This window comes from Strongyloides ratti, scaffold srae_chrx_scaffold0000007, assembly GCF_001040885.1.
Source record: "Strongyloides ratti genome assembly S_ratti_ED321, scaffold srae_chrx_scaffold0000007".
In the NCBI taxonomy this organism is placed as follows: Eukaryota; Metazoa; Nematoda; class Chromadorea; order Rhabditida; family Strongyloididae; genus Strongyloides; species Strongyloides ratti.
The window spans coordinates 157,066-183,118 of NW_020171515.1; the positions used below are offsets into that span (position 1 = coordinate 157,066).

General features: G+C 21.1%; 8 protein-coding genes across 8 annotated transcripts; 2 read left to right on the forward strand and 6 right to left on the reverse strand.

Annotated features, from left to right (window-relative positions):
- Positions 1 to 305: 305 nt before the first annotated feature.
- SRAE_X000255100 (SH2 domain-containing protein) lies at positions 306 to 2,076 on the reverse strand (the record flags this gene model as incomplete). The annotated part of the gene is made up of 2 exons (XM_024645723.1): positions 306 to 1,913; positions 2,044 to 2,076. 2 exons carry the CDS (start codon positions 2,074 to 2,076, stop codon positions 306 to 308), a joined length of 1,641 nt encoding a protein of 546 aa, XP_024499977.1.
- A 3,054-nt stretch (positions 2,077 to 5,130) lies between these two features.
- Positions 5,131 to 6,875, reverse strand: SRAE_X000255200 (Hypothetical protein; the record flags this gene model as incomplete). Its single annotated transcript, XM_024645724.1, has 5 exons — positions 5,131 to 5,271; positions 5,330 to 5,398; positions 5,444 to 5,572; positions 5,633 to 6,091; positions 6,147 to 6,875. 5 exons carry the CDS (start codon positions 6,873 to 6,875, stop codon positions 5,131 to 5,133), a joined length of 1,527 nt encoding a protein of 508 aa, XP_024499978.1.
- Positions 6,876 to 7,821: 946 nt separating this feature from the next.
- On the forward strand, positions 7,822 to 14,246 carry SRAE_X000255300 (LD27118p; the record flags this gene model as incomplete). Its single annotated transcript, XM_024645725.1, has 6 exons — positions 7,822 to 8,132; positions 8,202 to 8,395; positions 8,491 to 8,610; positions 10,547 to 10,664; positions 10,722 to 10,823; positions 11,789 to 14,246. The coding sequence occupies 6 exons, from the start codon at positions 7,822 to 7,824 to the stop codon at positions 14,244 to 14,246; spliced, it is 3,303 nt and encodes a 1,100-aa protein (XP_024499979.1).
- Positions 14,247 to 14,355: 109 nt separating this feature from the next.
- On the reverse strand, positions 14,356 to 15,282 carry SRAE_X000255400 (Hypothetical protein; the record flags this gene model as incomplete). The annotated part of the gene is made up of 3 exons (XM_024645726.1): positions 14,356 to 14,951; positions 14,998 to 15,186; positions 15,225 to 15,282. 3 exons carry the CDS (start codon positions 15,280 to 15,282, stop codon positions 14,356 to 14,358), a joined length of 843 nt encoding a protein of 280 aa, XP_024499980.1.
- Positions 15,283 to 15,747: 465 nt separating this feature from the next.
- Positions 15,748 to 17,825, reverse strand: SRAE_X000255500 (Urocanase family-containing protein; the record flags this gene model as incomplete). The annotated part of the gene is made up of 2 exons (XM_024645727.1): positions 15,748 to 17,229; positions 17,277 to 17,825. The coding sequence occupies 2 exons, from the start codon at positions 17,823 to 17,825 to the stop codon at positions 15,748 to 15,750; spliced, it is 2,031 nt and encodes a 676-aa protein (XP_024499981.1).
- Positions 17,826 to 18,379: 554 nt separating this feature from the next.
- On the reverse strand, positions 18,380 to 18,704 carry SRAE_X000255600 (Hypothetical protein; the record flags this gene model as incomplete). Its single annotated transcript, XM_024645728.1, has 2 exons — positions 18,380 to 18,644; positions 18,694 to 18,704. 2 exons carry the CDS (start codon positions 18,702 to 18,704, stop codon positions 18,380 to 18,382), a joined length of 276 nt encoding a protein of 91 aa, XP_024499982.1.
- Positions 18,705 to 19,586: 882 nt separating this feature from the next.
- SRAE_X000255700 (Hypothetical protein) lies at positions 19,587 to 20,015 on the forward strand (the record flags this gene model as incomplete). Its single annotated transcript, XM_024645729.1, has 1 exon — positions 19,587 to 20,015. One exon carries the CDS (start codon positions 19,587 to 19,589, stop codon positions 20,013 to 20,015), a length of 429 nt encoding a protein of 142 aa, XP_024499983.1.
- A 784-nt stretch (positions 20,016 to 20,799) lies between these two features.
- On the reverse strand, positions 20,800 to 25,547 carry SRAE_X000255800 (Cadherin domain and Cadherin-like domain-containing protein; the record flags this gene model as incomplete). Its single annotated transcript, XM_024645731.1, has 3 exons — positions 20,800 to 21,367; positions 21,415 to 24,104; positions 24,258 to 25,547. 3 exons carry the CDS (start codon positions 25,545 to 25,547, stop codon positions 20,800 to 20,802), a joined length of 4,548 nt encoding a protein of 1,515 aa, XP_024499984.1.
- Positions 25,548 to 26,053: the final 506 nt, after the last annotated feature.

Here is a 26,053-nt window from a genome sequence, read left to right on the forward strand (position 1 = left end):
TAAAATAGTTAAGATAACAATAAAAATAAATATATTATTGATAAAATATTCATTGATACAAAATTCAATAAAAAGTCAAAAATGTATTTTTATTAAATATAATTGTATGTTAGTAAAATATTTTGATTAATTAAAAAAAATATTTTTTCAATTGGTACAAAAAAATGCATCATTGAATGGTTAATCATTGGTTATCTTGCTTTTAATATTTTTAATAAATATATATTAAATTTCTAGCCCGTAGTATTGTTTCTGGCGATTAAAAAAAAAAGTATCTAAAATATATATTAACCAATTTGTTTTTATTATTTATAATATTTAATGCCATCAAACAATTCAAAATAATCAGGTATTTTGCTATTCTGTCCAATAGGATATTTAAATATTTCATTGCCATTAAATGTCACTGGTGAAGTGAAATGATGTTTAACTAAATCATTTAAACTATAATGTACAATTTGATTTGTACCTAAAAATTGATATCCTTGATTTATTCTTTCAATTAAGAAATGTTTATATGTACCATCACCAAAAGAATATGATACTGTATATCCCCATATACGTTCAGATACCCGAACTAAAAATGAACCACACATTGTTTTTGATAACAATTTTTCTGCTGTATCACGAGATATAATACCATGAAACCATATTGAAGGATATTTTGTAGATGGATCAATACCTGCTCCTACAGGAATTTCTTTTTCTTTAAACCATTTTATTATAGCATTTCTATTTTCTGGTTTTGGTGGACGTGGTATCTTTTTAATAGCTTCTTTAAATGTTATATTTTTATCAAAACCATTGACAATATTTAATAATGGTGAAGATGTTCTTAATTCTTGTTTTCTATGTGCTTCACGAGCTTTAGCAGCAATTTCTTTAATTTTTTTTTCTGTTTGTTTAATATTATCAATATCATCATCATATTCTTTAATTTGTTTCTCATTATCACTAATCGATTCATTTCTTAATCGCTGCCTTTCTTCTTTTAATTTTTCTAATATTACATTTTGGCGGTTTTTTAATTCTGGTTCATGTATATAAAGTTTTGCTTTAGCATTTGCAACAATCGAATTTGTACTTACAATAGGTATTTGACCATTCGAAACTGGAAATGATTGTGACATATTTTGCGGCGTAGATGACGACATATTATTTAAACTTTTACTACTAGAAGAATGCCCATTTTGATAAGGTAAATTTTCAAATTGATTAAGAAGATCTTTTACACCAATTGAATTATCTTCTAATGATACATTAGGTGTTGTAAGTATTTCTGTAACTGGGATAATTGTTTTATTATTAGATAAGGATGATTTTGTTTTATCATTATTTGTAGAATTATTAATTTGTCCATTATAAGGATTATCATAAAACATTGATTGCGATTGCCTATTATTATTTTCAAATGCTAATTTTGCAGCTGCAACTTTTCCATTAACATTAGGTATACCAAATAATAATTGTGAAGCTTTTTGAACAGAAAATTGATTTTGTGGATTATATTCTTTAACAAATTCAGGACTTATTTCCATTTCACCTAATTGTTTTTTTAACTGTTCTTCATTTAAATTTTCACTTTCATTATTGTTAAATTTTAATAATTTATCAAACATTAATTCTTTTTCATGTATATTTATATCATGATTTTTATAATCTTCATCCTCATGTAACTTTCTTTCTGGTTCATCTTCGCCAAATATATATGTATAAACATCACCATCTTCTCTATTTTTCCATTGAACTCGCTTCGATGATGGATCTTTTTTAATTACACCTTCTCTTATCAATTTTTCGTATAGTAATTCATTTTCATTATACCTACGTACTTGTTCCTCTCTCATTTGCTTGAATAATCTTTGTTTATCAATGTCATTAAGACCAGCTAATAATTCAGGCTCTACATACATCTAAAAAAAAAAAAATAATTTTTTTTTTATAAATATGTTTAATATAAACTAAAATATTTTTAATATTTTTATTATTTTAAAAAGAAAAAATAATTTTTATTTAAAATATATTATAAAAAAAGTAACTTACTTTATCAAGAATATCTTGAAGAACCCCCATCATTTTTTTTTATATTTTTAGAAAAGAAAACTTTTAGAAATCAAGGGAAAATTACAGTTAAAAATTGTAATTTATATATAAAAATTTGGTCAATTATGACCGCTATTCAGCATAGTCTCGAGTTCTGGTGATTTTAGAATGTATGTTGATGACAACAAATGATTATGTCTTGTTGGTGATATATGCTGGTAGTATATGGCGACCAACAGACACTTGCTCAATCGTTATCTATCTTTTACTCTTATAAACCAACAGTTAATTGGATATTGAAAATATACACCAATATTTAAATTAAATGAAGAAAGGTATATTACTTCTGAAAATATATTATATTAACAAATTAATTTTATAATAAAAATTTCACATAATAATAAAAATAAATAAATAAACAAAATATAATAAAATATTGAGTAATAAAAAATAACAAAAAAAAAATATATTGATATATTATGAAAAATATTTTTGTCTATGTAATATAAGATGTAACTTTTTTTTTTTATTTTTATATTTATAAAAGTTAGCTTATTATCATTTATATTACCTTACATTTAATGTGGTAAAATCAACTAAACAGTTTTTAATTTGTATAAAGAAACCAGTGTTTATTATATATAAATACAATTTTTTACGCTTAATATGATAATTAAATTGTATAAAATAAGAAATAAGTTACCAATTAAAGAAATATATTATTTAAGCATAAAAAGAAAAATATTTAGATAAATAATTTGTTAAAATTATACAAGAAATTAAATTAAATAATTAATATGTGGATTGGAAAATTATTTTAAAACTTTTATCAATAATTACCATAAACAGATAATAAATAAATAAAATGTACTTTAATATATAAAAAGATATTAATAAAATTCATCTCTTATAAATTTATACATTTAGAATAATATAAATATAATTTAGAAGAAGATTACAAAAGGTAGTAAATGTTTAAATATCACTACTAAAATGATTTAGAATATTAAATTATTCAAAGTTTTCTATTAAAAGTGTAAGATTGAAAAATTGTGTTATATATATATATATACATATATTATAATAATAATAATAATAAAGTAAATTGTCTTGATTATATTTGTTAACTTTTTACCTTGTTAACTTAACTGATCACTAATAAGTTAACAAAAGTATAAATGTTGTTCTTGTAAAAGTAGATATAAAATATGAAGCAGAAATAATAATAATAATAAACATTGTATAGCTAAAACATTTAAGAAAGATTTTATGGTAAAATAATTAAATATAAAGTTAATAAGTAAATAAGTGATAATATTTACTATATTCAGTTATTATATGTTTGCCATTGTAATATTAGTTAAAAAACATAATTTTTATTAGTTGTTACTTTAGTAATGATATATATATATATATATTTCAGACATACATAAATTTTTATAATTTTTCTGGTAAATAAAATTAAACGTAGGTTTTTGACAACACTTTCATATGTTCTTAAAAATATTGATATTTAAAAAATTTAAATATGTTATATTACAATTTAAAATAGTTGCATAAATATCAATAGACACATAGACAATTATATATATATATTAGAAAAGCATTTGAAACCAAAAAAAAAAAAGAAGAATTAAAGAGAGATAATATTAAAGAATTTATACAAATAATAACTAATACAAAAAAAAGTATTACAAAATGTATTGAATATTTGTAAGATTATACATAAACAAAAATCTTTTTATCATACAATAATTTTGAAAAACAGCATAATAGAGTAATCTTAAATTTTGTGAATTATGTTACAATAGCATTAGTCTTTAATCTGTTAAATGAAATGGAAAGTAAAAATATTGAATGGACGGTCAAAAACAAGATTTTGATACATATATATATATATAAATATATTAAAAAAATTATATATTGAAAGAAATCATTTTAAATTGTATTGAATAAAAGTTTTATTTATAAATGACAAAAAAGACAATAAAATTTTTCATCTTCTATTGTTTTCCCTTTTATAATTTTATTTTTATGTAAGATAATAGCTAGCTGATGTTAAAAAAAAAGGAATGAAAAGAATAGATAACATTTCTAATAGGTACATTATACATATAAAATGTCATTCAAAGTATAAAAATTTAAAAAAAAAATTACATTATTATATATATATATATATATATATATTATAATAATACTAAATTTTTTTTTATATAAAATATTGGCAACTTATATTATTTAAAAGTTTAGATCTTTAATAAAAATCGGATGAAATTGTAATGAACTATATAAATTTTTGTTAGTTAAGGTAACCTTCAAATTTTATAGAAAAACGCAATTATTATATTTGTGTCTTTGAATGAAGACATATACATGTTTATTCATACACACAATCATCTTGATACACACTAAAAACCAAAAATGTAAAAGATAGATGTTTGTAATTAGACTAATTTTTTTAAAAAAGTTATTAATACTTCAATTCATTAAAAAAAAAAGGAGGTTAGAAATATAATTAATATTATTTCTTATTTTAATGATATTTAATAATATTATTTATATATATATATTTATATATATATTTATTATTATCTCTTTTTGAGGAAATAAAATAAAAATAAAATATTTGATAGAATGATGAAATAACTTGTTGTAATAAGATTTTAAAATATTTAAGGTGTTATTTAACAAAAATAAGTGCAATTGAAAAATATATTAAGTCCAGATAAAAATTGATTTATACTTTTTATAAATATAATTTTATTTTAAAAAGTAATTGTACAAATATGAATTAACTTGATTTACTTTACAATTTTTTAAGTATTATAATAGCTAAATATTTTTTCTTTAACTACATAATAATTAAAATGGTAAAGTAGAAAATAGAATTCTTAAGTGGACATCATCAAATAATTTTTTGAAGAGAAAAAAAAAATTAGTTGTATAGATAAAATAAAAAAATGTATAGGTATCAAATAAAATATCTATAATATTATATTCATTTTATCTATAATATTTTTTTTAACTTGAAAGAGTATACATATTTATTTATTTTTAGAGGACGTATTTGTTTTATTTTCATGGTTATTACATTATTATACAACATGTATTATCATGTTCCATAGTTGGAGTAATTTTTTGTATATTTGAATGTCTTTGTCTAAAAAGCCATTGCATTCTATTCCAGAGTGATGTTGGTATGGTAGATTGAATTATATTGTGTTTTTTCTAAAAATAGTATATATTATTTAATAAAAAGATTCTAAAAATTAAATTAAATACTTACAATATAATCAGGATTTTGAAATGTTGTTTCATCATATTCCCAACCATCAATATAATCTACTTGTATATTCTATAATAGTTTATATTAAATTAAAAAATTAAATTAAAAACTCACATTATTATTATTGTAAAAAATATTTGGTTTAATCATTTTTGTTCCTGTATATCCATTATCAATGTCATATGTTGTCATATGATTGTGAACACTCAAAAATTTATTATCATACTGTGGATAACCATATTTCTAAAAAAAAAAAAAATTTAAAATTTTCTATAAATAAATTAAAATTATTATCATTCTTACAGTTATTACAGGTTTAAATTGTAAATCTTCAATTTCTTCTAACTCTGTTTGTAAACTTTTTTGTCCATATGCGGGATTACTATTCATTTTTTGATGTTGATATGGTAAATTATTTATTCGATCAACCATTGTTTCTTCATTGAATGATGACTCCATCTTTAAACCATTAATCTCTTTTTCTAAAAGTCGAATATCTTTTGATCTTATCCTATTAAAGTGTGCCGCTTCATCAAGGCATTCAAATGTGTTAACATCAACCATTTCATATGTTGATGATTTTATTGCATTTTGTTTTATAAAATCATCATTTGTATTCACATCGACATTGTCATTTTTTATTTCATTATTACTTGAAATATATTTGTCGTCAATTATTTCATTGTTATTACAACTAATGACAACTGTTTTAACATCTTTTTTCCTATTTAATGTTTTATCGTGAATTGATTTCATAGTATGCTAAAAAAAAATTAATATATAATAAAAATAAAAAAAATTATCTAATATAACATACTAATACTTCATCCCATAAAATTAATTGTTTTGATGATAAAGATGGACATGAATTACATAGTAATTTTGTTCCCTCTTTAATTGCAAAATCATTATTATTTTGTAATTTTGAATTATTATTGTGACTGGAATGAGATAAAAAATTAAGAGAACGAGAAATAGATAATTTTTTCGGAAGATTAGCTTTGTTAAAATTTTGTGAGCAAATCTTATTAAACGCATCATTTGCCTTCTGATATTGTGCTTTTATTGATAAATTCTTTTTATATTTATATTTATAATTATATTTTTTTCTTTTTCTGGTTGAATTCGTTGATCCAGTTGATTGTGATGATGTTGTTGAAAAATTTTCATGGTACGAACGACCATGTAGATTATGATAATTGTTAACAAATCCATAATTTTTATTTTGATAATTATAATCATTATATTTGGGAATATTATATGGATATTGAGTATATTCATGGTTAAATGAAAATGCCATATCATTTATTGCCTGATTATCAAAAAATGTTTGTACCAAATAATCATGAGTTTTTGAGGTTGTTTCATTTGATGATGGAATAAATTCTTTTGCTTTAATCCATTCATTTGGTTCAATTTTTTTAAAATTTTTTGCTTTTTCTTTAATTTCTTCATTTTTTAAAATAGTATAATAATCTTCAGGTAGTTTATCTTCAGCATCAAATGCTAATCTTGCAATAATTGGTACATCACCAGATGATTCCATATTATATTAATTTATAAATTATTAATTAAAAATCTAAAAATAATATTTATATATATTATTAATATTAGTTAAAATGATTTATTATATTTAAATATTTAAGTAAATATGGTAGAAGATATAAATTATAAATAAATTAATGAGAGAAAAGGTAATACTTATTGTTCTTTTAATTACCGAACAATTAACCAAATAATTTTTATTAATCTGGCAACATTTATATGTTAATAAGACTGTGAATATCTTTTATTTACATTTATTAGAAGGTATCTTTTATCTCATTGAGGGAGGAATGAATATCATCAATTGAAAACAATAATAATTTTAACTAATAAACCATATCATATATATATCTTAAACAATTATTTCATATCAAATTTTTAAACATTACATTTGACAGAGATAGTTGGCAGATAACTTAAATATATCCTTTTTGTGTAAATATTAAATAAATGAGTTAAAATTAAGTTAAAAATATTTTGAACTTGAACGGAAAAGAATATTATCGTGGTTGATTCTACATATATTAAATCATATAATATAATACACTATGCATATTTATCAATAATTATGTTAGCATATATTTAAAAGTTTAAAGGATGAAAGAAAATAAATATTATTTCTTATAATTTAATGAATATTATTTAAAGAATATATATTCTACAATATAAAAATATTATCATTTTGCAGATTAATTGAAAAAGCTACTTTATAAAATATAACTATCGTAATATTATTTTGATAAATAACTTTATTTGTACTATTTTTTTTTTGAATAACTGAAAAAATAAAATATATATAAATATATATATATATATATTCATCATAACTTAGTTATATTTATCTGCTAACTGACCGGTGATCTTATTTTTATATTTAGCGTACAAAGATTAATAACTTTTAATTTAATTGATAAGATATTTTTAACAAATTTCTTTTTCTTTGTTAAATGGAACCAATAAAAGAGGATGATGAAGATATCAATAATAATAATAAACGAAATTCAGGATTTACTGATGTCTTAGAAGTATTAGAAGAATGTATATCTGATATTGATAGAAGTATTCAGGAAGTTAAAGATTCATCTTATATTACAAGTAATCAAAAAACAATAAATATATATAATTGTACAGGTATTGTACCATTTATTATAACTCAAGGATCAGAAAATTGTCAATTAATATGTATTGAAAGTATTACATATCCTGAAATATGCCCAGAAATTAATATTGGAGATGTTTTAATTAGTGTTGAAGATAGGTAAAAATATATTATATTATTTTATTCTTTAATTTAATTTTTTTCATAATTATGATATTTTATTTTAAGACTTTTCCCAGGTTTAACAAGAAATGAAGCATTTTTAATTCTCGATGAATTATTTTCATTTTACGATCATATTTCTATTTGTATTATATCACCACATTTAATACCTGTTAATTTATCACATCTTTTGAATGATATAAAATTTTTAAGTCTTCATCATATTATAAGAACAAATATATACTTTAATAATGTACCGTGTAAGTTAATAAATTAAATATAATATAAATTATTTATATTTTTATAATATGATATATGTGAGAAATTTTTTTTTTTATATTAATTATATTTTTAGATACTACAAAAGAACTTGATGATGAAGAAATATCTGGAGAATATTATAATCATGTTTCATATGATGATTTTATGTTTTTAGTCAAAAATAATATGCTTCTTGAATATGGAGAATATAAAGGTATGATATAATTAATATATATATAACTAATTTTTATGGCATTTGTATTGTTATGTATAATAATAATGCCATAATAATCATAAATACTTTTAATTTTCTAACTGTTTGTTTTTCTCATGTTTGTTTACAATAAGAATGTTTTATTATATATATATATATTTATAAAAGTGTCAATCTTTACCAATTATGTGTCATTTTTATGAGAAAGGTGTTACAAATATCTTTTTGATAAATTTTCTTTTTTTTTATAAAATACATAGTTATTTCTTATCTATATAAGTTGTAAACATTTCAATAACTTTATTATTTTTATATTCTCTTATGACGGTATTTTTTATACTACTAAATCATTTAAATATAAGTCATAAATTAAACAAAAACATTAAGTTTAAAATTAAGATAAATTATTTTTTTTACCACACCTTTATAATATAATGTAAATAGTTATTACTAATAAATATATACAATTTATTAATACTTTATCTAAAAATAATCTTCTTTATATATAAATTATTAAAACATAATTTACTTATTTTTATATTATATAGCACCATGCACTCATTTATTTTATGCGCAATATTATCCCTTTTTATTAATCCATTAGTATTAATCATAAGAAAATTAGCTTTCTCTAACAATATAAAATCATATAAATAAAGAATTTTATAGAATTTATTTATATATTGTATATGTACAATACAATACCAATAGTCTTTACTATTAATACACCAATACAATCTGACTAGGGCAAAAATAAACCTCTTCCATCTTTTAATTGTAATAAATTGTTATTGGTTTTGGCGAACATTTTTATATGATGATGATGTGAATGTCATTGTTATCTATTGACTCTTGTTATGTATAATCAGTCATGCATATTTTCTCTCTATATTAATCAATTTTATTATAATATGTCCAAATATTATAAAAATTATTAAAACAATAAGACAGAAACATGTAAATGATCTGTTTAATACTTATCCTCACTTTCAATGTCATTTATATATTATAAATACTAATTTTAAGAAATGTTAATATATTTCTATCATGATAGTATCAATTTAATACAAAATATTTATACACTTTTTATGATAACTTTTTATTAAATAATATTATATTTTATATATTTAGTTAGAGGACTACCTCTTGACAATCATGAGAATGTATATATATAATTAATCTTCTTATTTACTTATAATTTTTAATTTAATTTATTATAAAGAAAAAAGATATAGTATCAAAAACTTAATGTCGTTCTAAAAATCGCGCGTATTCAACCTCTTTATTCTTTCACACTATTCTTTATATATGTATATATATTTTTTTTTATAAATATACCTCATTTGAATATGTTTTTGAACAATCGATCCATCATTCATCACGAATTTTTGTAAAACTACTTAATTTATAAGTACATTTTTATGTATCATTTATTTAAAATTTTAATATAAATATATTTTTTTTTTATTTTTATTATCTAATAAATATCAAAAAAAAAGTGTAATAATATGTGAGAATAGCAAACAAAAATAGAAATAATTTTTTTAAATAGTCATATTTATATATTTCTATTATTCTTTGTATGATTTGAAATATTAATACAACCACACATATAAAATTTTTATTCATACTATAAGCAATTATTTTATAAAATGATAAGACATTATTTAACAAATTATGATAGTAAAACATTCTTAAAATAGTTAAATTTAAAAGAAATTTATATATTGTATACATTTAAATATATACTAATATTAGTTTCATATATCGTCAATCTAAAAATTTAAATACCCTTTAATGACAAATTAGAAACATTATTTATAAAAGGCATGCAATTTTACTTGAAAAAAAAATTTTTTTTTTATATTTTAATGATAAATTTTATGAAAGATAAAATTTTTTTTTTATAAACATTGAAACAATTTTTGCTTTTTAGGTCATTTGTACGGTACACCCGTTCCAAGAAATGCAAATATGATTAGTGATAGTCGAGGTCCATTACCTCCCAATTGGGAAATAGCATATTCTGATGCTGGAGAACGATATTTCGTAGAGTAAGTATATATTAAATAAACTTTAAATAACTTATTTTTACTTTAAATTATCTTTAGTCACAACACTGGGACAACACAATGGAACGATCCAAGAGATGAAATTTTGCCTCCCGGATGGGAAAAAGTTGATGATGAGGTTCATGGAACATTCTATGTTAAGTAAGTTTTCTTTACTATTTTATATAATATTTCTTTATCATTATCTCTAAATGCACATAGTCATATATTTTGTTCTTAACGGATGTACTTATTTGAAAAAATTTTTAGTGCTGATTACTATTGGCATTATTTATCAACTTATAGTAATGTCCTTTATTACTCAAATGCTTTATAAACATATTTTCCTAATAAATATATAAAGCTTTTTTCTTTCAATAACTTGATAAATGAATTGCCCTTTATCAGATCTATCAGTATTAAAATATTTAGCTTAATTTTAAATTTATCTCAATTTTAAAAAAATTTTTTTTATTTTTTAATAAAAAAAATATATATATATACATTATATATCGTGTTAAAAAAATTAGGTAAATGAAATAATATGATAGATAAATAAATTCTTTTTATCGTATAATAAAAATATTTATATTTATAAATATATCTTTGTATATTAGAATTTTTGTTTAGTCTATTGATATATACAACTCCATAAATCTTATTAAATTTGTTATTCTATTTTCTGATAATGTTTCATTTATTTTTATAAAGCATTTCTTATAAACGATATTTAGATAAGCTTAACAAACGATATTTTATTAGTTTTATAAATCATCAAGAATTATCTTAATGATTAAATTTTTATAACACTAATTAAATTGAGTTATAATACTTTATAGTTAAAACATATGTTGCTGTTTTTTTTTAGAAAAATATTTATTTTAAAATATCCATGTAAATAAATTTTTTTTTAGTTTAAAATATTTTGTTAATTTTATTTTATAATACAAATTTTTCTATAAAAAAGTTTCAGTTTCTGTAATGAAGATAATATTTTGAGATATTTTTAATATTTTATTTTTCATAAACCTAAATGTTCATCAAAAAAAAATTATTTTTTACTATTATTTAAAAAAAAAATTATTAAATATGCCAAACAAATTATTCGAAGAAATTATTTTTTTTAGTCACAATACAAAAACAACTCAATATAATAAGCCGTCATATCAACAATTAGAAAGAAATGATGGTTTTAGTAATCAAAATGAGTATTCATCTGAAAATTGTACATATAATGGTGAGTCAAATAATATTGAAATGTATCAACAAAAAGAAGTTAAAAATTTAAATGAATCACAGGGATATGGACTTATTGGTACCCATCCAACAAAAGCAATTTATACATATAATACAATTACAACAAATATTGTTAATGACCCTACTACATCAATTCCAATAAATAGAAAACATATAAATACATATGATATAGATAAAAATTATGGAAATCTTAAAATTGATGATAGAGATAATTTTAATAAATCATTAACATCACAATATGAATTTACTAGATATGTATCAAAATTAAAAGGTCAAATATATAAAACAGCTATTGTTAAAGGTCCCAAAGGATTAGGTTTTACTTTGATTGGTAATGATGGTGGTTCTGATAATGAAGAATTTATACAAATTAAAGGTATAATACCTAATAGTCCTGCAGAATTAAATGGTGTTTTAAAGCCAGCTGATGTTCTTGTTTCTGTTAATAAACAATTAATGCTTGGAGCAACACAAGAAGAAGCATGTGAAATTTTTAGAAATATTCCTATTGGTGAAACTGTATGTATAGAAATTTGTAGAGGATATCCATTTTTAATACCTGTTAATAATAAAGTTGTTACAGAAAATATTTATGCATCATCTGCATCATTAAAACAACAATATAATTATTTTACTGTTACAACTAAAAAAACAAATCAAGGTTTTGGTTTTACAATAGGTGATAGTATTGGTGGACATCAAATAAAATCATTAATACATCCATTACAATGTCCAAATTTACAAGAAAAAGATATAATATTAGAAATAGATAATATAAAAGTTCATAATTTAAGTCATGAAGAAGTTATTCATATATTACATGAATATCCACCAAATAGTATTGTAATGTTACTTGTTAAAAGATTAGCTATAAGACATCGTTCTAAAACACCAACACCTGGATTTAGATATGGTGAAACATTTCAAAAAAATAGTATTACAACAAATTCAAGATCTAAAACACCAGGACCAAAAAGTAGTACAATAAGTGGAAGAAGAAATGATAGAACAATTATTGGTATACAAAGTAATAATTTTTATAATAATGTAAAAAATGATAATTTTAATCGTCTTAAACAATCAAATACAACATTAGATTTTACTAGTGTTCCTACATATGTCCCAATTAATTATAATGGAAATTCTAAAAAAATTGTTGTTAATCTTATAAAAAAACATAATGGTTTTGGATTTAGATTATATGGTGGTGCAGAAGCTAATACAGATTTATCAGTACGTGAAATAATTCGTGGTGAAGCAGCTGATTTAGATGGTCGTTTAAAAGTTGGTGATAAAATTGTTGAAATAGATAATATATCAGTTATTGGTTATACTCATGAAAAAGCTCTTGAACTTATTAAAAAAAGTTTTGAAAATGGTCATATTAAATTAGTTGTAGAAAGACCATCTGAAAATATTAGTAATGGAATTTTACCAAGATCTGTATCATTACCATTAAATCAACATCCTCCTTTATCTAATTCATCATTACCATATGATGTTGTATTAACAAAAAGAGATGAAGAAGAATTTGGTTGTGTTATAATTTCATTAAAAGAACGTAATGGTAGTTATATAGGTAATGTTTTACCAAATACTCCTGCATATAGAAATGGAAAAATAAGAATAGGTGATAATGTTATAGCTGTTAATGGTATTCCTACAATTAATTTATCACATTTACAAGTTATAAATCTTATAAAAAATTCAGGCCATCAAGTTTGTCTTACAATTGATCCAACAGGTTTTCTTGTAATTGATAGAAATGCAAAATATAATGATATATTAGAATATGCACAACATGTAAAAAATGATTATGATATAAATTATCATAATGATAATAATTCAATACAAAATTATGGAAGACATTATAATCCTTCAAGAATAATAGATATAGATAAATTTAATATTAATGATGAAAGAAAAAGTTATTCAATAACAAAACAAACAGAAGGATTATATGGTCAAGGTACAATATATCAAAAAGGTACACCATTATATTCTGCATCTGGTACCCATTATAATCCTCTTCCATCGATGGATAAAGGTAGTGCCGCAGAATCATTAATATCAATTCGTCTTGTTAAAGGTAATAAAGGTTTTGGATTCTCAATTCGTGGTGGATGGGAATTTGGAAAGATGCCTTTATTTGTTCTACGTATTGCTGATGATGGTCCAGCAGCATTAGATGGTAGACTTAGATTAAGTGATCAAATTATTGAAATAAATGGTATATCAACAAAAGAAATGACACATAAACGTGCCATTGAACTTATATTGCAAAATCCAGAAGTAACATTACTTGTTAGTAGAAAAGTGTATACTTAATAATAAAAAAAAAATAACAATAACTACTAATCTTTATTATTTTTTTTTTTTTAATAATATTTTCTGATTTTTAATTAAAAAATTACATTTTTTTTATTACTTATTATTACTAAAGAAAATATATAAAAATTAAAGGCAATAAAATGAAATTAAAAATATTTGATTTAACAATTTGATGACCATTATTTCCAAATGGTTGAGCTCCACTACCTATAGGTTCACGGTAACGTGGTACAGCACCATCACCAATATCTCTTGGAGAATGTGGGTGATGATCTAATTTAGGTGATGGATTACCAAAATGAACTCTTCTTGGTTCTTCAAATATAGTACCCCCTCCAATATTAGGTTGATTTGGATTTGCACCATTTCCTATACCCATATTTTGTGGTTCAATACCACTACCAATTCCTACAGCACCAGGATTAGCACCTTGTCCAATTCCGTTATTATTGTGATAAACACCATCTCCTATTCTACTACCATCTGGATTAGCTCCTTCACCAATTGAATGATGAGAATTAAATGTTGCCCCACTACCAATATCTCTTTTATTTATACTATTTTTTTGATTAAAACAACCACTGTAATCAACTTCTAATTCTGTATATGGTTCAATACAACGTTCTCCAGTACAATCTTCACATGAACCATAACCAACACTATTAACAAAATCACATTTTATGGCACATCCCATATGAGCATCTAATAATATATAATAAAAAAATATTTTATTTATAATATAACTTACATGTATGATTTTCATATCTTAATGCATAACAACGTGATGTTGGAGGACATAATGAAATTTTTGGTTTTAAACAATCACAAAAATTATCACATGTATAACATTCAAGTTCTTTTTCATTTAATGCAAAAGTTAAAATTAAAAATGAAGAAAATAATATAAATAAATGCATGATTTTTAATGATTTTATATCTATAATTTGTTACCTTTTATATTCATTTTAATATTACCTTTTTTTATCACATTATAAAAATTTAATATTAAGTTGTTAAGAATATTATTCATCATCAACCAATAATTGTTCGGCTTATTTGTGATAAGATAAATAGGTATATTACTATCAATAACTATTTATTTAAATAGGCGTTGGTGTTATAAAAATACATTTTAATAGAAAATATAATTTTTTTTTTTGCTTTTTTAATGAATACTTTTATTTAATTACCTAAAATAATATGCCATTTAATGAAGGGAATGTAAATAAAACATTATATAGGTAAAGGATGAAAGGTTTTATATATAATTTATATTTTTCCTTATATTATATTTTACATTTCAATAACTTTTTACAACATTTTATTATTATATAAAATAATTTTTATAAAATTAATCTATCATTAAAAGTTATGTAAATATAATAATAAAATAACTTCATTTATATAACTTCACTTAAATATGATGACTAATAAAAATAAATAAAAAGAAAATTACAACAAATTATAAAACATTGCAAAAAAAAAAAATATTTTTTTTTTAGTTAAAAAGATTATTTAAAATTGTTTCATCTTCAATATTATTTGGAATAGTAACAATTAAATTATAATTATTTTTCATAGTTCTTTCTATTGTTTCTTTAGCATAATTATTTCCAGACCATGATCTTCTTGCAACACCATTTGATACATCCCAAAATAACATAAGTTTAGCTCTTTCTTTAGCTTCATCAGTACCATTTAATACAAGACCAAATCCACCATTTATAACGTCACCCCATCCAACACCACCACCATTATGAATAGAAACCCATGATGCACCACGCATAGCATCACCAATAACATTTTGTATTGCCATATCTGCTGTATAAGCAGATCCATCAGTTATATTGGATGTTTCTCTAAATGGTGAATCTGTTCCACTAACATCATGATGATCTCTACTTAAAACAATTGGTCCTTTAATTGTACCATCTTTAATAGCATTATTAAAAGCAATTGCTATTTCTGTTCTACCTTCTTGATCAGCATAAAGAATACGTGCTTTAGAACCAACAACTAAATTATGTCTACCAGCATTTTCTATCCATTTTATATTATCTTGATATTGGCGAATAACATTATTTGGTAATTTTTTTTTACTCATAATATCATTTAAAACATTTTGTGCTATTTTATCAGTTTTTTGTAAATCACTATCTAATCCTGATGTACAAACCCAACGAAATGGACCAAAACCCATTGAAAAAATATCTCCCATAATATCTTGCATATATGATGGAAAAATAAATGTTTTACCATCTTCACTATTATGATCAAGGACATCAGCACCAGCACGTTGACATTCAATAAGGAGTGCATTACCATAATCCCAAAATGACATTCCACGTTTTGATAATTTTTTAACAGCATTTATATGTCTTATTAAACTTTTTTTAACATAATCTTTAAATTTATTATTATCAGTAGATATTAATTTATTTGATTCTTCTAATGTTAGTCCTACTGGATAATATCCACCATAAAATGGATTATGGCATGATGTTTGATCTGATCCTAATTCAACCAAATTTTCTTTTTCATCACATAATCTTTCCCATAAATCAACAATATTACCCAAATAACCAATACTAATTGCTTTTTTATTTTTTTTATATTCTTTTATCCAATTAATAATATCTTCAACATTTTCACTATATATATCTAACCATCCTTGTGCATGTCTTTTTTTTAATGCTAATGGATTTATTTCTGCTATAACACCAATACATCCAGATATAACAGCAGCTTTAGCTTGTGCTCCACTCATACCACCAAGACCTGATGTTACAAAAACTTTACCACTTAAATCATTTGATGAAAGGTATCTTCTACCAGCATTTAATATTGTTATTGTTGTCCCATGAACAATACCTTGTGGACCAATATAACAAAAACTTCCAGCAGTCATTTGCCCATATTGTGTTACACCAAGAGCAAAATATTTTTCATATAACTCTTTTGTTGAGTAATTTGGTATCATCTAAATAATTATTAATAATTTTTTAATAAAATATAATAATTACATACCATTCCATTAGTAATAACAAGTTTAGGTGCTTTTTCATGACTTGGAAATATTCCCATTGGATGTCCAGAATATAATGATAATGTTTGCTTATAATTAACTATTTTTAAATATTTTAATGTTAATCTAAATTGTATCCAATTTGAAAAAACTTGCCCATTACCACCATAAGTAATTAATTCCATTGGATATTGAGCAACATCAGGATCTAAATTATTTAATATCATTAAAATAATTGATGCTGCTTCTACATTTTTAATTGGAATATTTTCAATTTTAGGTGCTTTTAAAAAATAAGGTGGCATAAAACGATATGCATATATATGTCCATAATCTTCAAGTTCTTGAGAAAATTCAATTGCTAATTTATGATGATATTTTGAAGGAATATAACGTAAAATATTACGAATTGCTAATTTTTTTTCATTTAATGATAAATTTATTTGTTTTTTAGGAGCTCTTGGACATTTTGCATTAGAAATAAATTCATGAGGATATTTAGGTAAAACATCCAAAAATTCTTCATCTAATAATTTTGATATGTCAAACATTTTTTAAAAAAATAACAATAGTCAATAGAAAATTATCAAATATGATAAATTTCTGTAAAATTACTGTTATTTATATACATAGTTTTTATAATTGTTCTTTTTATTACATCGTTCAAGGTTGTTATTTTTATTAATTAATTAAATTTATCATTATATATAAACATTCAATGACCATTTGAACATTTTAAATTTCGATTAATATTATATAATAAAATAGTTATAATACCTTTTAATAATATACTAATTTTTAATTAATATATAATAAATATAAATTTAACAATAAAACAAAACATAATTGTACATTTAAAAAGTGTAATTTATTATAAAATCAAGTTTCTTAATTTCTTTATAAAATTTTTATAGCATTATAAAGTTAGGTTATCATATTGACGTCTATTAATATAAAAATTTTATATATTATAATGTTTAATAAAATTATAACTTTATCATTTAAAATTTTTATCTTTTAATATGTTTATATATATTTATAAATAAAATAAAAAAAAAAAAATTATTAAAATAAAATAATCTTTGTTCTAAACAAAGTTTATCTTTTATCCTAATAAAAATACTAAAATAAGTATAAGATTTACGCAAAAAAATGTTGCAAATGCAATTAATCCAACCATAAAAACTGATACATGATGCCCAAAATCAGATGATTCTTCTTCATCCATACAACATGGTAATACAAAACACCATTCATCAAATGAATTTTTTTCACTTTTAGTACTAATATTTTCATCTTCAAACCATTTTTTTGATTTTACTTTTTCTTCTTCTATATAATCTTCCACTAAAATATTTGTCTCAAATTTTCTATAAAATTAATATTTATATAAATATATTATTTTATTAATTTTCTAACCTTTTTTCCATAATAATATATTTTATAAAATAACAAATATTTTAAAGACATACAAAAATAGTTTTCTAAACAATATAATATATTTAGCAATACATTAAAAGTAGTTGCCAAAATCAATATTGTAAATTGAATATTGTTATTATATATCATCATCTATTTTTCTTATCAATTTTTATGTAAAACAATAATTTTTAAATATTGTTATCTTATCTAAAATTAACATAAAGGTATTTTAATTTATTATTCTTCTACATCAAATAAATTTTCAAGTAAAAAAAAATATTAAATTAGGATGATTAATTAATAATATTTAAGTACAACATATTAAAAAATAAAAAGAAAATAATAATATTTTGATTAGGTAAAACATTTATATATAAAAATTTATGATGTATATAGAAATTAATGTATTTCTAGTAAATATTTAATATATGTTTCCAGTTTCATTTACAGTATAACCTATGTATATTTATTCCTTAAGTGATATTTTCAATATTAATGCTTTTTCTTCTTTTTATCATGCATTGTTTATTAAAGATATTATTGTAATAATAAGTTACTGCAATAATAACAAAATTATATAAATAAATAAAGCTTATTAGTACAACTATTTTCTTTTCTATTACATAAAAATAATTGGATTTATAACATCATATACCTTTAATGAACTTCTCATAAAATTTCATTATAATAATAATAGATGATATTTTAAAATTAAAACATTTTTATAATTTTATAAAATTTTATATTGATAAAATTATTATATTGAAATAAATAATAAATAAATTTTTATTTTTTTACCTTTTTTTTATATAATATTTTACTGTTTTGAAATATAATTAATTTAAAAAATTTTTTATTAATTAACATATTTCAATATTTTTTTTTTTAAGATGTCTAAAGAAAAAATTTTTAAACAAACAGTTGTTATTTTCACTAATGAAACTTATGGTGATATACCTTTAATAACAATAGGTAATTTTATGAAAATGATATATGAAAGTTTAAAAGAAAAAGGTATTTTTGTTGCTGATAATGAAGATGATACTATAGTAATTAGGCCAAATTTTAATGAATTAGAAAATACATTCAAAAATATGAAAACTAATAATATTACATTGGCAATATTTGTTTATTTACCAAATTTAAATTATTTTCGAGATATTGTTAAAAAAATGGGAAAACAATATTTGATTATTACTAAAACGTTAAAATATCATGATATTGTTAAATTTGCTAAAACAAAAAGAAAAATAATTATTCAATCTTTTGTTTCATCTATTTTAAATAAGATAACTAAAAATCCATCATATTTTATATAATATTATTAAAAATTTTTTTTTGTACTTTATAAATTCAAAATTATCATATCTTTGATGTGTTATATTAATGGATTTATCAAATTTTTAATTACATCATACTTTACATTTATAAATATTTTTATACTAAAAAAATTGTATTTTTTTTATATAAATTTTTAAATACCATTACAACCTACATTTATAATTTTATTTATTTTTATAAAAAAAAACATTAAAAGAACAAAAATTTTGTTCTTTAAAAAATACAACTATTTTTCTATAATATATAATGTTTTATATCATTATATCCACATAAACTTTAAAGTACTAAATACTTATTTAGAATAATAATCTTTGGTTTAATAAATAATACATATATATATATTTTTTTTTTAACAATCATAAATAAAAAAAACTTTTATTAATAGTAATATAAATTAATTGACTTAACTAGATAATAATATAAATTTTAAAACCGATATTTGCGAAATAACAAAAATGTTTGTTGATATTCTTTTTTGCAATTAAAAAGTTAACAACAACAAACTAATTCTCGGTTCACATTATAAAAATATACTTAAAAATATAAAAATAAAGTGTCAATTTTTGTTTCATTAAAATAAAAAGATTTTGATGAGAATAGATGAGTTAAAAAATTGTAAATTGTATGTTTTAAAATTTATATCACCGCATTCATTTTTATATAATTCTATTGAATAATTATAATTGATATTTGTATAAACTCAATGAGATTATTCAATAGATTATGTTATTTTTTTTCTACCCATTTATCAATTAGTTTTTTTTATAATTCTGTTGATGTTAAATTATCAGTATTTTTACCAACAACATATGGCATATCAATTGCCGTTATTATTTCTCCTACTCTATTTTGACTTGGTGCTCTTACTACATTTGGATTAGTTATTGTAAAAGGTGGTGGTGGTGGCATTTTTAAGGAATTTGTTTGTAGACTATTTGTATGGTACAATGAATGTCGACGAAATTTTTCTAATTCTGATAATTTGTTTTTTTTCTTGCAACATACTTGTCGACAGATGCAAAAAAGTAATAATAAAACTAGAAATACAAAAACACATGCAATTACAACAAATAAATTAAAATATCTTTCAGAAAATTCAAAATTTTCTGATAATGGTGAGTATATTGGTTTCATTTTATATTGTTTATATAATACATCTTGTGCTTCACCTTGCCAATCATTTACTGGATTTTTGAGTATTGATGTAACAGATGCAGTACTAACAACTGTATTATATTGATTTAAGAAATGTCCAGAAACTTTTGTATCATTACCCATATCATGAATACCATCAATTATAAATTTTAATGATGTTGCTTCATATAATTTTCTATAAAAAAAATAGTTATAATTTTTAAAAAATTTTTTAAAACATACTTTTCAATTTCTTTTTGATTTTCTTGAATAAATGATATATCTGCATCAAAAATTATTTCAACTTGTTCATAATGTTCAACAACAGTAATGATAACTTTAGCTTCATCTTCATGACCAGCACTATCTTGAACTATAACATTAAATGTAAAATTTTTTGGTGTATCAATATTCATAAATAAATTATTGACTACTTCCCCTGTTTTACTATTAATTGAAAATGGTAATCTTTCAGATTTTGTTGTTTGTGTTCCAATTTGTATTGTCTCAAGAACAGAATATGATAAACCATTAGGTTCAATATCTAAATCAATTGCTTCTAAATTTAAAATTACATCACCAAATTTAGTTTTTCCTTGTATAATTTCACCATAAAAAACTCTTTCTCTAAACTTGGGATAATTATCATTAAGATCAAGTATTTTAACAATAACAATTTTTTGTGTATCATTAATATTTAAATTATTATCTTTACAAGTTAATTTTGTATTATATTCATTACAATCAAATGTTTTAATAATAACATTATATGAATCTTTATATTCTCTATCTAATGATGTATTTGTATATAATGTTGGTATTTTTTTGTTAGGAAAGAAAAATTTATCATTTGGATGGTGAACTTTATAACATATTGATTGAAATTCTAATGTTCCATCTTTATCTATAGCTGGAATTATTTCAGCTATTTTTTCACCTATTTCATCATTTTTTATTGGAATATTTTCTGTTATTTCATATTTTTCAACATTTTGTAATGTTTCAAAATATGGACAATTATCATTAATATCTGTAACCATAATTCGAAAATTACTTAAAACACAACGACTTTCATTATCACATACTTCAATTTGTAATTCATATTTAGTTTTAATTTCATAATCAAATACATTTTTAGATCTTAAAATACCATCATTATTTATTTCAAAATTTTTCCAATCATCATTTGATAATTGAACAATAGAAAAATTTATTTTTGAATTTGGATTATGAACTAAATATTCATCAGAAAGTGTAGCATTTATTTGTAATAGACTTTGATATTCCTCATTTTCTTTAAAGAAATGAACAGAATTTTGTTTAGGCCATAATATTATTGGTCCATTTGATGCTTTTTTAATTATAACATAAATTTTTATTGTTGCTGTTAATGGTGGATTACCAGAATCACTAGCTTTTACTTCTATTGTATAATTTTTACCAACCATACCTTTTACACTATCACCAAGAACAATTTTACCTTCATTATCAATATTAAAATATTTTTCATCTTCTGAATTTGATGTTTGTAATGAATAATTTATTATATCATTTTCATCTAAATCATTTGCTTTAAGTATTGTAATAATTGTACCTATTGTATCATCTTCACTTATTTCAAAAGTATTACTTTTAAGTGGTAAAAATATTGGAGCATTATCATTTACATTTTTAACATGAACAATTAATTTTGAAATAGCTTCATTATTAAAATCATCATCACCATTATCAATAACTTTTATCTCAATTTCATATTTTTTGACACTTTCATAATCTAAACTAGAATTTAACTTTATTTCTGATGTTATTTCATCAATAAAAAATGGTAAAGATATTGGTCCTCTAACAAAACTATATTTTAATTTTGAAAATATTCCAGAATCTTCATCAGTAGCTAAAGGATAATCAAATTGAAGAATTTTTCCAACCTCACTATCTTCACTTAATTCAATTTCATAAATTTGTTTTTTAAAAACAGGAGGATTATCATTTTGATCACGAATATAAATTGTAAAATTAGCAAGTATTATAGATTTTTCATCACCTTCAAATTCAACTACATGACCATTTAATGATTTATATTTTTCATAATCAATAACTTGTCCAACAATAATTTCACCATCTTCAGATAAATTAACTAATGGTTCTTTTGTTTCTTCAAGAAATACTTTATAAGTAATATTTACTTTATCTTTTTGCATTATAATAGGTAATTTTATTATTTCTTTACCAATCATTGAATTTTCATTAATTTCACCAAAATATAATGATGGTTTTTCTTCTTCAATAATATTTGTATCTGTTGTTAAAGTATTATGTGAATGTAACACTTTAGTACAATCAGTAACATATACTATTAATGGAACTGATGATGTACCATTATTTCCATCAACTGTATAATATGCTACTATATCAACACTAATATTTTGATTTTTTTCTAATATATTTTTAACAGTAATGATACCAGTTGATTTATCAATTGAAAAATCTTTACTTTTTTCACCAACTAATAAATATTTTACCTCATTAATTTTATCATTATTAATATCTTTTGGTTTAACTGAAGCAACAATTGTATTAACAGGTGTATTACAAGTTAATATTACTGGATAGCTAGATTGAGTAAAATATACTTTAACCTTTTTATTATCAATATTTTGAATTTCTTCATTTTTAACACCTGCTACAATAATTGTATCAATATTTTCTTTAATGTCAGATGTTTTAATATCTTTTTCATTACTAATATTTATTTTATTATTTTTTTTTTGTATCATATTAAATCCATTTGTGACATTATTTAACTTATTCTCATCTTCATTATTATTCGATAAATTATTAATATTATTGTTTTTAATATTTGAACTAATCAGTTGTACAAATAAATCGCAATGACCAGGACGTTGAGATGTATTAGAAGGAGATAACAATATCTGTAAATATAAAATATAAATTAGTTAAAATGTCAAAACTTTAATAGGATTATAAATTTATGGTCATTAAAATAATATTATAGATTATCAAAATAAAAGTATATTATTAAATATTTTTATAAAATATAAAATAATAATATAAATACTACTTACCTTATATTTAAGTTCATTAATTTTAGATGTTAAAAGTGATGTATCAACATTTGATATTTCAAGTTCTAATGTTGCTGATTTTTGTACAATTTCTGGCATAATTCTAAATACAATTTGATTACTACCTTTAATAATTGGTAAAAATGATGCATATTTTCCTTCATCAGCATCAAAAACTTGTATTGGTTTATCAAGATTAAATTTCCATGATGAAGCATTTAAATACATTATATAACTTTCATCTAAACATCGTGGTATATTATCATCTATATCTTCAATTTGTATTAACAATGTACCATCAGTAACCATTGCATTTTGACCTGATTCTATAGCTTGTATTTTTAATGAATAATCTCTTTGTTGTTCAAAGTCAACTTCTTTTTCTAATATAAGCCAACCAGTTTCTGAATCAATTGAAAAAATGTCATTCTCCTCAATCAAATATCTAATGGCATTTTTTTTTTCTGATCTTTTATCACCATCTTCCGCTCTAATTTGAAATACTTTATTACCTAATTTTGTATTTTCAGGTATTAAAATTGGAATTGATAAATCTGTTATAAAATATGGTGGAGAATCTTCTTCATCAATAATATTTATTATTATATTTATATGTGATTCTTTTGAATTTATTGTTCTTGATGCACCATCTTTAGCTGTAATAGTTAAATTAATTTTTGGACTTGTTTCATAATCTAATGTTGATGTTAAAATAATATCACCAAAACATCTTGAATTGGAACATTTTTCATTTTCAATTGAAAAACGATTATCATTTATAAAAAATCTTGCAATACCACCAATACCTTTATCAGGATCAAATGTTTGAATATGTGTTACTAAAGTACCTCTTGGAGCGTTTTCACTTAATGGAATCTCTTTTTTAAAATCAATAAATTTTGGAGGATTATCATTAATATCAACAACCTGAATTTCTACCTCAGAACGCATACGATATTTATTTTCAAAATGTATTGTAAAACTTTGTGAACGACTACCATCTGGATGAAGTTGATCAGCATCAAGAAATTTTTCTAATTTTAAATAACCACAAGTATCATTGAATGGTTGTAATGAAAAAGTATCTTGATCATTACCTGATGATATTTTTAAAAATTTAAATTTATTTGTACAAATTGATATTGGAAGTGGTGTATTTAAGGGCCAATCTTCATCAATTAATAAAAATGATGTGTTAACTTTAATAGCCTCAACTGATATATCTGTCCTCCTACAGTAAACTAATTGAATAGATAATAACAAAAAAATATAGAATGTTGATGGAAACATTTGAATGTTATTAATATAGTATTGTTATAAGAAACATATACTTTTTAAATAAAGAATCTTTTTATATCTCTAAAAATAAATCAAAGTTTAGTAAAAATTTTAAATTGTAAAATGATAAGTAAGGGCAATTTAACATTTAGTACAATGAAAAAAAGTTATTAAAATAACAACCAATGAGATATCTTTTTCTCTCATATATTTCTCATTTTTGAATCATAAAAGTTCTATCAATGTGTAAAGAAATAATAGGAAAGATGACAAATTATAGATAACCATGAAAAAGAAAAAAAAAACTATACATTTATAATATTGTCATTTGGGAGACATTTTATTAATATATATTTATTGTCTCAAAGATAAAGTGTACTAACTTATAAAGTATAAAAAAAATTTTTTTTTTGACATTGAATAATAATTATATAAAATAAGTAATACATCATATTATTTAATTTTTAAAATTTAAAATTATTAAATTATTTATTCTATAAAAAAAATGCTAAGAAAAT